At 34.7% G+C, this 12477-nt stretch overlaps 1 protein-coding gene across 1 annotated transcript; it reads left to right on the top strand.

The window, feature by feature from the left end:
- The first annotated feature begins 3324 nt into the window (after positions 1–3324).
- On the top strand, positions 3325–4610 carry LOC132309189 (beta-glucosidase 18-like). Its single transcript, XM_059807521.1, has 4 exons — positions 3325–3537; positions 3647–3749; positions 4009–4117; positions 4367–4610. The coding sequence occupies exons 1-4, from the start codon at positions 3325–3327 to the stop codon at positions 4608–4610; spliced, it is 669 nt and encodes a 222-aa protein (XP_059663504.1).
- Positions 4611–12477: the final 7867 nt, after the last annotated feature.

Below are 12477 nucleotides of genomic sequence, written 5' to 3' on the forward strand. Positions count from 1 at the left end.
TGGAAGCAACTGCTTTAAGACTCGCAGAAGTGAGTAAGCTCTCGATCGAGGGAGGGTTGCTCCAGACCTGCCTTTCCAGGAAGGAAAGCCTCTTTTTGGCAGCCGAAGAAGGAAATGTTGTTGAAAAAACACCAAAAAACTCGTAAATATATCGAAATAATAAGACTCGACATGGGAAACAGCCCGAGCACTCTTCATGAAGAAAGGGGGGATGTTCTATACCTAACTTCCCGAACTTGTGAGGGATTGGGAGTTTGCTCGATTGAGGCACGGCCCATCTCCCTTTAACAATTATCATCCTCTCTTTCCACTTCTTCTCAGAAGTAGGAAGGTCTGTACATATCCTTTGGTGCAAGGGGGAAGTGAAAAAGAAACGACAAGGTTCGGTTCCATGCTTAGAAATAGAATAAGTAATCAGCAAGTCAGCCAGAGTCAGGTCAAGACTCTCCTGCCACCGGCGAATGAGGAGTGCTAAGATTACTCGAAGGAAGTTAGGGTTTACTTGCAGGGGTGCAATCCCCAATTTGTTGAAGACTAAATGATAGAAGGGATGAAAGGGGAACCTAAGAGCGTTGAGATGCCCAACAGAGAGGAGCAACTCGTCTTCTCCGACGCCCTCGCCGACGCAAAAATCAGCGTCTTTGGGGTACTCTTCAATTTGTATCCCCTCGGGAATCTCGAATTCTTCCATTATGGATTCAATGGAGAATGGGATGCATCGAATAGATAGAACTGCATTCCTTTCTTTCTTAGTGAGGATACTATCCGACCCAGAGGTGGATATTTCAGCCTGGATCGGGGAAGCACCTGGCTGATTAGCCAAGTCACTTACAGGTTTAGGAAAGTTCGAAACCCTAGGTGGGGGAACCCTAATGAGATTAGGGGAAGACGAGGGAGTGGACTCAGAATCTACGATATCTATACGTTCAGGAGTAGTCGAAGTACTCATAATGTAAGATCGAAGAGAAAAAGATGAAGAACTAACCTGATAAAACGACGGAGTGAAGAATGCAAGAAACGTAGTGAGAGCAAAAGTAACCCTTATAGAATCTCTTAAGGCAGAATGGCAATGGGCAATCTTCGAAACGTCTTTTTGTAAAATAGACAACCGTGCAACTTCAATTCCCTTTTTAATAGGAGCCGCAATCCAATTAAAGAGGGAATTGGGGGCAAAGTGTGCAGGGAAAAATCTTCCTCCAATAAGAGCAATCCACGTCGTCATAAATATAACTTTATCTTCGATAAAGGTCAAAGCCCATCTTGTCAGAAGCCCAAGTTGAGTTGGTCATTAGCCCAAAACTACTGTTATCTAACTACCAGCTTTACTAAAGCTCGAATCAAGCCACCAGCAGTCATGTGTACCAAGTTAAATGCGGCCCAAATCCATTTAAAGGAGCCGGTCCTGTAAGGAAAATGATTCATCAAAGGAAGTAAGTTCTGTGTAAGGAAAATCCGGTAAGGGAAGAATTATAAAGAGGAAAGAATTCTATTTGTAAATAAATTGATATATGGAAAGAATTAGAGGACAAGTAACGCGAATACTACCATAATTCTTCTAACTTTTGTATATAAATAGAGGCCCAGACCTCCAATAAAAGGATCCAAGCAATTCTACGCTTCTCTATATACTGTTCTTATTTATTTTTACTGTTCTTGAGTGTATTGTATTATTTTTCTCATGGTTGAGCAGAATTTTGCACCTACAGTAGTATATAATGATTATATTACATATATAAAGTCAAGGCTTATGAATTCTTTTCTTTGTGATCAGCATGACTTGATTTGTGTACACTTATTTATATGCATACACACACACACATATATATTGTATGGGCATGAAAACAAAACTATTGTTGTACGGGCATGAAAAATCATAGTCACAGTTTTGTCTTTTCTTAATGACAAAGCATTAAAAAATTATTTAATGGCTTTGCTTTTATTAGATTAGATACGATTCCTTTCAATCAGAAGTCAAGCAGATCTATTGACTTTTCCAATCAAGCACAACCAAATTGAACAATTTCCCATGAATCAAGGCTTCGCATATCAGTCACCATCCTTTGATTTAGCATCCTATTATGTATAGCTATAAGTTAGTTGTCAATCACCTTAATCTTTACTGCTGTCAAGCTTTGTATTCCTAGCTACTGTAATTAGCTTTAGCCATCTCTATATATAAGTGTATGCACCTTGATGAGAAGAAATACACAAACGGTTATCAAATCAGCCATTATTATTCCTTATTCTAAATTCTCTTTATGGTATCAGAGCATTCTAGCTCCGATGAGGAATCCGGTCCTACTTTCTCCATAGGTGAAGAAAATTCCCAAAGCACTCAATCTCCATTGCTTATTAATCCTACACCAAACACTGGTCTGCCAAATCTTATTTCCATCAATGCAACAGCCCAATTACCTTTGAAACTCATATCTTTCTACTATCCTTCATGGAGAGCCCAATTTCATTCTCTACTATTCGGATATGATCTCCTGGGTTATCTCAATGGCTCTACCCCTTGTCCTTGTGAAACAATTGTCAAAGAAAACAAAATTGTTCCCAACCATGCCCACTCTTTTTGGCTGAGACAAGATCAACTCCTCCTTCATGCCATTTTTGTATCACTTTCCGAAACCGCAATGCCCTTGGTGGCTTCAGCCAAAACTTCTCAAGAAGCTTGGAACAAGTTGGCTAAGGTTTACGCCAACCAATCTTGATTGAGAGTTATGCATCTTAAGGAACGTATCACTTTAATGTCCCGTGGGACTCAATCTGTATCTGAATATCTTCAGACATTGAAGGGAATTTTCGATGAACTTGCTTTGATTGATGCATCAGTTAGTGAAGATGATCTCATTATTCATGCTCTTAATGGATTAGAAGCAGAATTTAAGCAGATTGTCGCTGCAATCCGTGCACGTGATAGTGTCATCGGCTTTGAAGAATTTCATGACAAGCTTGTTGCTTATGAGGAATCTCTCAAGAGAGAAGAAACACGTCCAGAACCCATTTCGATCACAGCCAACTACACTCAAAATGCTGCCAGTTCTGGTTCCAATTTCCGAAGTTCAGCAGAAGTTCATTAATGCCATCTGTAGAATCAATGACCTAGATACCTTGTGATTATACATTTAAATAACAAGATTGTGCCTCATTTTCAATTAATAAGATTTAATCATTCACATTATTTTACACATTGTGAATTGAAGTCTTCTAAATTACCCTTAAAAATGTTACAAGCTGCTATCAGAATATGACATGATTGATCTCATACTTTATAGGACTTTCGATCCCCTACCCCTAGTTTTTGGAGATTACCCTCCAGAAATGCGCCGTTATCTTGGGAAAGAATTACCCAGTTTCTCAGCAGAGGAAGCTAAATATGTCAAAGGCAGTATAGACTTCATTGGCCTTAACCATTATTCAACCTTTTATGCCAAGGACTGCATCCATTCTAGTTGCATTCTAGGTGAAGATCGTGCAATCCGAGGCTTTGTCAACCTTTCTGTGGAGCGTGATGGTTTTCCAATTGGACAACCGGTATGAAAAAATCGAAAAATAGATACCGGCTTTGTATAAAATTGTCTTGCAATCTAGTTTTTTCCCACTGAAGTATATATGTATATGGCACTTCTCTTGTTTCAAATAGACAGGGATGTCCGTATTTTTCATAGTTCCAAGAGGCATGGAGGAGGTCATTGACTATCTTAAGGAAAGATACCATAATCTGCCTATGTTCGTGGGTGAAAATGGTGAGTAAATGGCACATGTACCTCCGCATCTTAGTGGAATACAAGTTAAAAAAAAAAAAAAAAAAAAAAAAAAAAAAAAAAAAAAAAAAAAAAAAAAAAAGGTACATTTGAGTTTTACCATAAGGAGAGGACTGAATGGCTTTTAAGAGAGATTATAAAAACTAAACCACTAGAAACAATGTTCAGTTACTTGTAAAACTTATGTCGATCGATTTTGTTCTAAACTTTGAAAATCTGCTGTCATCTTCATTCATACCAGGATATTGTCCACCGCAGCAACAAGATGAACAGGTGAATGATCAACTCCACGATGTCAAGCGAATTGAATTTCACAAAGCATACCTCGCTTCGTTGGCCAGGGCAATAAGGTCACGCATTACTCTCTCCACTCAACAAAGCCTTGGAACTATTCATAAATTTCTTTTTCTGCTTCTTATTAAGCATGGTTCATTAGTCTCTCTTATTAACCACTTCTACATATATATAAGAAATATATATATATATATATATGCTATGATTGCCTGTAAAAAAAGCAATATATATATATATATATATATATATATATATATGCATGCTATGTGCATAATTAACCATTTCACCAAAATTTGATTTTGTAGGAAGGGAGCCGATGTTCGCGGCTATTTTGCATGGTCATTGATGGACAACTATGAGTGGGTAGCTGGTTACAAGATCAAATTTGGGCTTTTCTACATTGATCGTCAAACCCTAAAGCGGATACCAAAGCTTTCTGCTAAATGGTATAAAAATTTTCCAACCAACACTAGTAGCCACAAAAGTAAACAAATGAGAAACAAAAATGAGATGATCTCTTTATTGGAAGCCAAAAGAGCAGAAATGTAATACACATGCTTTTATATGTTGCTCACAACCACATTCTTAATTTTTATTTTTTTGAACAGCAACAATATTATCATTGTCATATTAGTTAAATGTTTCTTAGTATTGCTAAATGGCACTTAAAAAAAAAAAAAAAAAAAAAAAAAAATTTATGTTCTGTGTTTTTTTTTAATATGCTGTCACCTCACATCCAATGCTGTTTACATCATATGTTGATTGTTATAAACAGAATAAGCAGTGAAGTTCTTTAAAATGGAGCAGACACACAATTTAGTTGCAACCCAAAACAGATAATTGTTCAAATATTAAAAATGAAGACATAATTAAAATACATAGGCAAAACATATATTTTGGACCTATTGATTTGTTTGTACTGCACATGGAAGCCTAAGCTGAACACAATTTTCTTTCCTTAGGAGAAAGCACTCTAGTTTTTCAGCCTATGAATCTCAAAATAAATTATATATATGGGGGTGCCTAATAATTAGGTGATTTCAAACTCATTCACCAGCTCTACTTCAATTTTTTTATTATAAATCAAAAGAATTCCTAATAAAAAACAAGTCATTCTACACTTCATTATGACCAATGTTCGCAAGTCTTAACATGCCATGTTGTTTGGACTTAACTTGTTTATTAAATAATCTTAAAAATTAAATTTGAGCTGAACTTATAACATCATTTTTTTTTTCTATTAAAAGATGACTTTGAATTGGAGTAAATTTTTTACAGCTGTTTTGATAATTAATTCACACTCCTTTATATTTTATTATTTTTCAACTGAATTTTGGGTTTGGGACCAGGAAAGTTATTAAGAGCAACCGGTATAGATACATTTTTGCTAGCAAATGAGTCAGTATTGCGATAGTAAGGGAAGGTGTGGTGCTAGCTAATGGTGGGCCAGCACATTTTGCTAGCAATCTTGATCGCCACAGTTAACAGCCTGGTTGCTAGCCCAAAGTGGGCCCAAAGCTTCACCCGTTTATTTGTTGCCTTTTTGTTAATAAAAACACAATGGATCTTGACTGCAAAAATTAATAAAATAACAAATAGTTATCACCATACGGTCAACTTTTACTAGCAAATTACTATAATTAGCCACGTCAGCACAATTACTGACATGGCTGGCAATGCAAATAGCTGACGTGGCTAGCAATCAACATTTGCATTGCCAGCCAGTATAACTACTGCTATACCGGCTGCCCTAAAACTCTAAACAAACAATTGATCCGTGTGTGTGTATAAAACTATAAATAGGTATGTATACGCATATATAAACACACACCCAGTACAATGATTCACACGACCCCAGCAAAAGCATATAAAAAGTGCACATTCCGTATCCTGCCAAAAAAAAAAAAAAAAAATTTACCCACTGTCAAAACAAACAAAAGAGACGAACCAAACCAAGCCTCTGTGCATATTTGTTTAATATTGTGGTTCAAACATCACCCAAGCTTGTGTGGATATTTGTTGAATATTGTGGCTCAAACATCACCCATTACATCAGCAAGTGCATCATCAATGACATCATCAACTTGACCTTCAAAAATTGTGATCAGCAAGCCAGCCTATGCTTGGTGATCACCAAGTTCAGCAATGTTGTGTAATGATATTTTGGTTATAAGTAGCCTTGCTCCATGGTATTTTAGCATCAAAAATTGGGTGTGAATTTGTTCATAAAAGCAAAGCAAAGTGTGTGAGAGTTTTGGGTGTAATTAGGTTTTGGGTGTGAGCCACTTAGCCTTAAATCTCTTTATTTCTATAGTGAAATATTAATCTGTCTACTCCCCATAGACGTAGGCATAGCCGAACTACATAAATCCTTATCTCGTTTATGTGTGTGCCTATTTTATTTTCTTATCATTTATTTTTTCTCTTGTTCTCATAAATTTTTATTCGATCCTTATTTCATAACAAACTGGTATTAGAGCTCGGTTCATGTATTGTGAATAGATATTGTTCACACATATGGTACTATTCACAGATACTATTCGGGTACTGTTGTGATATCCCTCAATTTTAGAGCCACGGGTGATCAAGTCCAAGCACAGAATACAAGAGTTATCAAATAATTAATATTTAAACAAGCATTTGAATACAAAAAGAATATTAAAGAAATAAATAAATAATAAACTAAAGGGAACTAAAATAGATGTATATTCCTTTTTATATATAATATATAAATATACATCAGATTATTGCTAAATGACTTTCTTTATATATATATATATATATATATATATATATATATATATATATATATATATATTCATTCATTCATTTATTTATTTATTATATATACATATACAACTATCCATGGGTAATTATCCGTACCCATTAAACCCCTTATCCAAGTAGTCCATGGGATCCAATTGGTTGGTCCATTACTACTATCCATATCCGATTCCTTAAAAATATAAAAATTAAAAAACAATTAAATTCCTAAATAAATACACATATCACATATAATTTAATTTAAACAAAAAAATCGAATACATGTTTTAGCATACAATTTAATTTAAACAAATAAGTTAATTAACACATTTAAATAAATAATTAAATCAATTAAACAAGTAAACAATTAGCCAAGAAATCAAATAAATAATTAAAATGTAATTAAAACAATTAAAAATAATACCGAGACTATCATTTTGAAATTAGGAGTATTACATTCTTCCCCCTAACAAAAAGAATTCTGTCCTCAACATTTGCCCTTATATAATATATAAATATACACCAAATTATTGCTAAAGGACTTTCCTTATATATATATAGCAATAATATATATATAAGGAAAGTCCTTTAGCAATAATATATATATAAGGAAATATACACCAAATTATTGCTAAAGGACTTTCCTTATATATATATTATTGCTATATATATATAAGGAAAGTCCTTTAGCAATAATTTGGTGTATATTTATATATATATATATATATATATTTATTTATTTATATATATATATATATTTATTTATATATATATATATATTTATTTATTTATTTATGATATATACATATACAACTATTCATAGGTAATTATCTGTACCTATTAAACCCCCTATCCAAATAGTCCATGTGACCTAATTGGTTGGTCCATTATTACTATCCATATCCGATTCTTTAAAAATAAAAAAAATAAAAATAAAATAATTAATTTCCTAAATAAATACACATCATCACATATAATTTAATTTAAATAAAGAAATCGAATATATGTTTTAGCACACAATTTAATTTAAACAAATAAGTTAATTAACACATTTAAACAAATAATTAAATCAATGAAACAAGTAAACAATTAGTCAAGAAATCAAATAAATAATTAAAATGCAATTAAAACAATTAAAAAAAATACCGAGACAATCCTTTTGAAATTAAAGGTATTACAACTGTTCACAAATACGGTACTATTCATCGAGATTTTTTTTTTTTTTTGGAAAGTTTTTTGAGATGTCGATCAGATACGAGATTGAGAAATTTAATGGCAATATTAGCTTCAGTCTTTGGCGCATTAAAATGCAGGCCCTGTTGACTCAGTAAGGTCTAAAGAATGTGTTGTTCGAGAAAGACAAGTTGCCAGAAACTATATCCAATGAAGATAAGGATGAGGTCGACTAAAAGGCGCGCAGTGCGATTCTCCTGAATCTAGCCGATGAGGTGTTGCGTAAAGTTATTGATGAAGACACGACGGCAAAGTTGTGGCTGAAATTAGAGAATCTGTACATGACGAAGTCTCTTACCAACAGACTTTATCTGAAACAGAGACTCTACACCCTTCGTATGAAGGAAGGTATGCCTATTAAGGAACATGTTGATAATTTCAATTCTATTATTATGAATTTGAAAATTTCTAATATTAAAATTAATAAAGAAGATGAAGCCCTTATTTTGTTGTGTTCTTTGCCTCCTTCCTATAAGCATTTTGTTACCACATTGCTCTATGGAAAAGACACCATTGGTATGGAGGATGTTAAATCCTCACTGAACTCTCAAGAGTTAAGAAAAAAAAGGTGTCTGGAAATAATGGAGATGAACAGGCCGAGGGTCTGGTTGTGAGGGAAAGAAGTGAGAAAAAGGGTTCTGGTAGTAGGGGCAAATTGAGATCTAAATCTAGGTCTCATAAAGATACTGAAAATTATTATTGTCACCAAAAAGGGCACATTAAGTGGAATTGTCCAAAATTAAAAAATAAGAAAAAAGATAAAAAGAAGTCTAAGGATAAATTCACTAGTAATTCTTCTGATGTTGCTGGGGTTGCTGAGGAAAGTTCCTCGATGTTGAAAATGTTCTTTTAGTTTTTGTCAGTGATTGTCACTCTAGTAATGAATGGATTCTTGATTCTGGTTGTTCCTATCATATGTGTCCCAATAGAGACTGGTTTTTTTCTTACCGTTCTATTGATGGTGGTACTGTCTTAATGGGGAATGACAATCCCTGTAAGACTTTTGGCGTAGGCACAATCCAAATTAAGATGCATAATGGTATTGTTAGAACTTTAACTGATGTCCGGCATGTTCCAAATTTGAGAAAGAATTTGATTCCTCTTGGTACTCTTGACTCTAATGATTACAAGTTTTCAGCTGAATGTGAAGTTTTGAGAGTTTCTAAATGTGCTCTTACTATGCTTAAGGGAAAATAGATAAAAGACCTCTATTTTTATAGGGCAGTACTGTGACAGGCGTTGCTTTAGTATCTTCTTCAGTTGATCAAGATTCAGAAACTACCCATCTATGGCATATGCGTTTAGGGCATATGAGTGTGAGAGGTTTGACAAAATTGAGTAAATGAGGTTTGCTAAGTGGACAAAAGATGAGAAAACTAGACTTTTGCGAGCATTGTGTCTTTGGCAAGCAGAGAATACTCAAGTTCAGTACAACTGTTCATAGGACTAAGGGCATTGTTGATTACATTCATTCAGATCTTTGGGGTCCTTCCAGAGTTCCCTCTCTTAGTAGTTCTCAATATAGGTTGACTTTCATTGATGACTTCTCCAGGAAAGTCTGGATCTATATCTTGAAGCAAAAATATGAAGTGTTCCTTAAGCTTAAGCAGTGGAAGGCCATGATTGAAAAGCAGACTGGAAAGAAGATCAAGCGTCTCAGAATAGATAACGGTTTAGAATTTTGCTCAGGAGAGTTTGACGAGTTTTGCAGTAATGAAGGCATTATCTAACACCATACAATTCGAAAGACTCTATAATAGAATGGTGTAGCAGAACGCATGAATAGAACTCTCTTGGAAAGAGCTCATTGTATGTTTTTCAATGCTAGATTGTCTAAGGGATTTTGGGATGAAGCTGTCAACACAGCTTGCTATTTGGTGAACGGATCACCATCAATTGCTATTGAGTGCAAAACACCTAAAGAGGTATGGTCTAGTACTCCTGCTGATTATTCTAATTTAAAAGTTTTTGGATGTCCTGTTTATGCTCATGTTAATGAAGGAAAACTTGACCCTAGAGCCAAGAAATGTATTTTTATTGGCTATGCATCCAGGGTGAAGGGATATAGGTTGTGGTGTCCTGATCCTAAGTCACCTAATTTTATTACCAGCACAGATGTTACTTATGATGAGTTTGTTTTACTTTACCTGAGAAATGAGTCTTTTGTTACAGGTGAATCTCAGGGTGTTAAGCAGCAGGTGAAGCATAACTTTGAAGCTCCAGAGAAACAAGTCAACACTCCAGTTCAGTCCAATATTGAAGAAGTGCAAGAAGATCAAGTACCAGATGAGCAACAGTACAGTATTGCTACAGGGTGACAGAATAGGCAGATTAAACCTCCTGAGAGGTATATATATTTATGCAAATTTAAAAGCTTATGTTTTGTCTATGGCATAAAATATTGAAGATAAAGAGCTTTCCACCTACCAAGAAGCTATTACAGGAAATGAATCTGCCAAGTGGACTATTGCTATGAATGAGGACATTAAATCTCTTCATAAGAATCAGAAGTGGGAGTTAGTGAAACCTCCTAAAGGCCAGAAGATTGTTGGTTGCAAATGGATCTTCAAGAAAAAGGAAGGAACTTCAGGTGTTGAAGATGCAAGGTACAAAGCACGTTTGGTGGCAAAAGGTTATAGTCAGAGAGAAGGTGTGGATTTCAATAAAGTATCTTCACCAGTTGTGAAACACAACTCTATCCGCGTGTTGCTTACTATGGTTGCTCTATTTAACTTAGAGGTTTAGCAACTTGATATCAAAACAATTTTTCTACATGGTGAGCTTGGAGAAGAAATTTATATGCATCAGCTAGAGGGGTTCATTGTTCAGGGAAAGGAAAACCATGTTTGTTTGTTAAAAAAATCCTTATATGGATTAAAGCAATCTCCAAGGCAGTGGTACAAGAGGTTCGACACTTTTATGGTTAGACATGGTTACTTAAGAAGTATCTATGACAGTTGTGTATACTACCGAAAGCTCTCAAATGGTTCTTTTGTATACTTGTTGTTATATGTTGACGACATGCTTATTGCTGCAAAAGACATGTCAGAAATCACCAAGTTAAAATCCAAGTTGAATACTGAATTTGAGATGAAAGATCTCGGTGCAGCGAAGAAGATTTTGGGCATGGAAATTCAGAGGGATTGCCAAGCTGGCAGATTTAGTTTTTCATAGAAGAGTTATATTAAGAAAGTGCTTGAGCGATTCAACATGCAGAATTCCAAACCTATGAGCACACCACTTGCTACTCGTTTTCGTCTTTCTGTAGCTTTATCACCGTAGTGCAAAGAGGAGAAGGAGCACATGTCACGTGTTCCTTATGCCAGTGCAGTTTGTAATGACCCGGTCATTTTCCTTCATTTCTTTTTTCAGTGATTTTCTTTTTTTGTCCTTTTTCCTATTTAATCTTTTTCCCATTTATCATTTTTCCTTACATAGCCTCACTTTTTGTGCTCGGATTTGATTCCCGTTTTGCATGCATCCATGATATTTGATTTCCATAATATTGTATTTTTACTTTCGTAGAAAATACATTCTAGTTGCTTACTTTTTCGTTAAGGGCATGGATGCATACTTTCTTTTAATTATTCTTGATTTTGGAGTTTTAGTATAATTATGTAAAATAATTATTTTTCATCTTGGGGACCATTTTACAATTTAATTTGGGAGATATTTTGGAAAAGGACTTTTTGCAATTTTTAAAAAATGTGACAAGTGTCACATTCTCATGGAGCCACTTGTTGTCATTTGGGTGGTGAGACTTGGAAGCATAATCTTGTGACATTTAGAGGGTGGAGATTCACCCACTTGTTGGCCTAGGATTAGTGCACTTGTTGGCTTTAATGGTTGACAAGTGTAGGCTTAAGATTAAGCCTAGGAAGGAGCCTTGGATTTGTGACAAGTGTAGGCTCACAAATTGGTCTTGCATTGTGTGTGTGTGTGAGGCAGTGTAAGAGCACATAGTTAGTGAAGGAATACTAGATCCTCCACTCACCATTTTTTTACTTTCATCTTTTTCATTTCCTTTGTTCTTCAAAACCCTAACCTAGCCACCATTGGAGAAAAGCTTAGTCAATAGCTTATTTCTTCATTTTGGCTTCCTTCCACTCACCTTAAACCATAAACCTTGGGAAACAAAAGTTTCCTCTCACTCTTCTCTTCAAAACCCTAGAATTGTTTTACATTTTTAAGCTTGGTTGCTTGGATTATAGAAATTCAATTCTCTATTAAGGTAGAGGTGGTAGTATGTTTATGTTTTAAGTATTTAAAAATCCTTTGAGGTTTTATATATATTGTGTACATGCTTTTAATATTGTAGTCTTGCATATTGTAGGAAATCCTCACATTTGACTTCGGATTTATTAATTTAAGCATGTATGATATGTATTTATATTGTGTAGAATTATTGATATCATATACA

Source organism: Cornus florida, unplaced genomic scaffold (genome assembly GCF_030987335.1).
Source record: "Cornus florida cultivar Cherokee Brave unplaced genomic scaffold, ASM3098733v1 CherokeeBrave_3.0.0_Hap2_Chr05, whole genome shotgun sequence".
Taxonomy (NCBI): domain Eukaryota; kingdom Viridiplantae; phylum Streptophyta; class Magnoliopsida; order Cornales; family Cornaceae; genus Cornus; species Cornus florida.

Coding starts and splice junctions, on each gene's coding strand:
- LOC132309189 (XM_059807521.1), top strand. CDS start 3,325: ATGCGCCGTTATCTTGGGAAAGAATTACCCAGTTTCTCAGCAGAGGAA. Junction 3,538..3,646: donor GTTTTCCAATTGGACAACCG/GTATGAAAAAAT, acceptor TGTTTCAAATAG/ACAGGGATGTCCGTATTTTT. Junction 3,750..4,008: donor TATGTTCGTGGGTGAAAATG/GTGAGTAAATGG, acceptor CATTCATACCAG/GATATTGTCCACCGCAGCAA.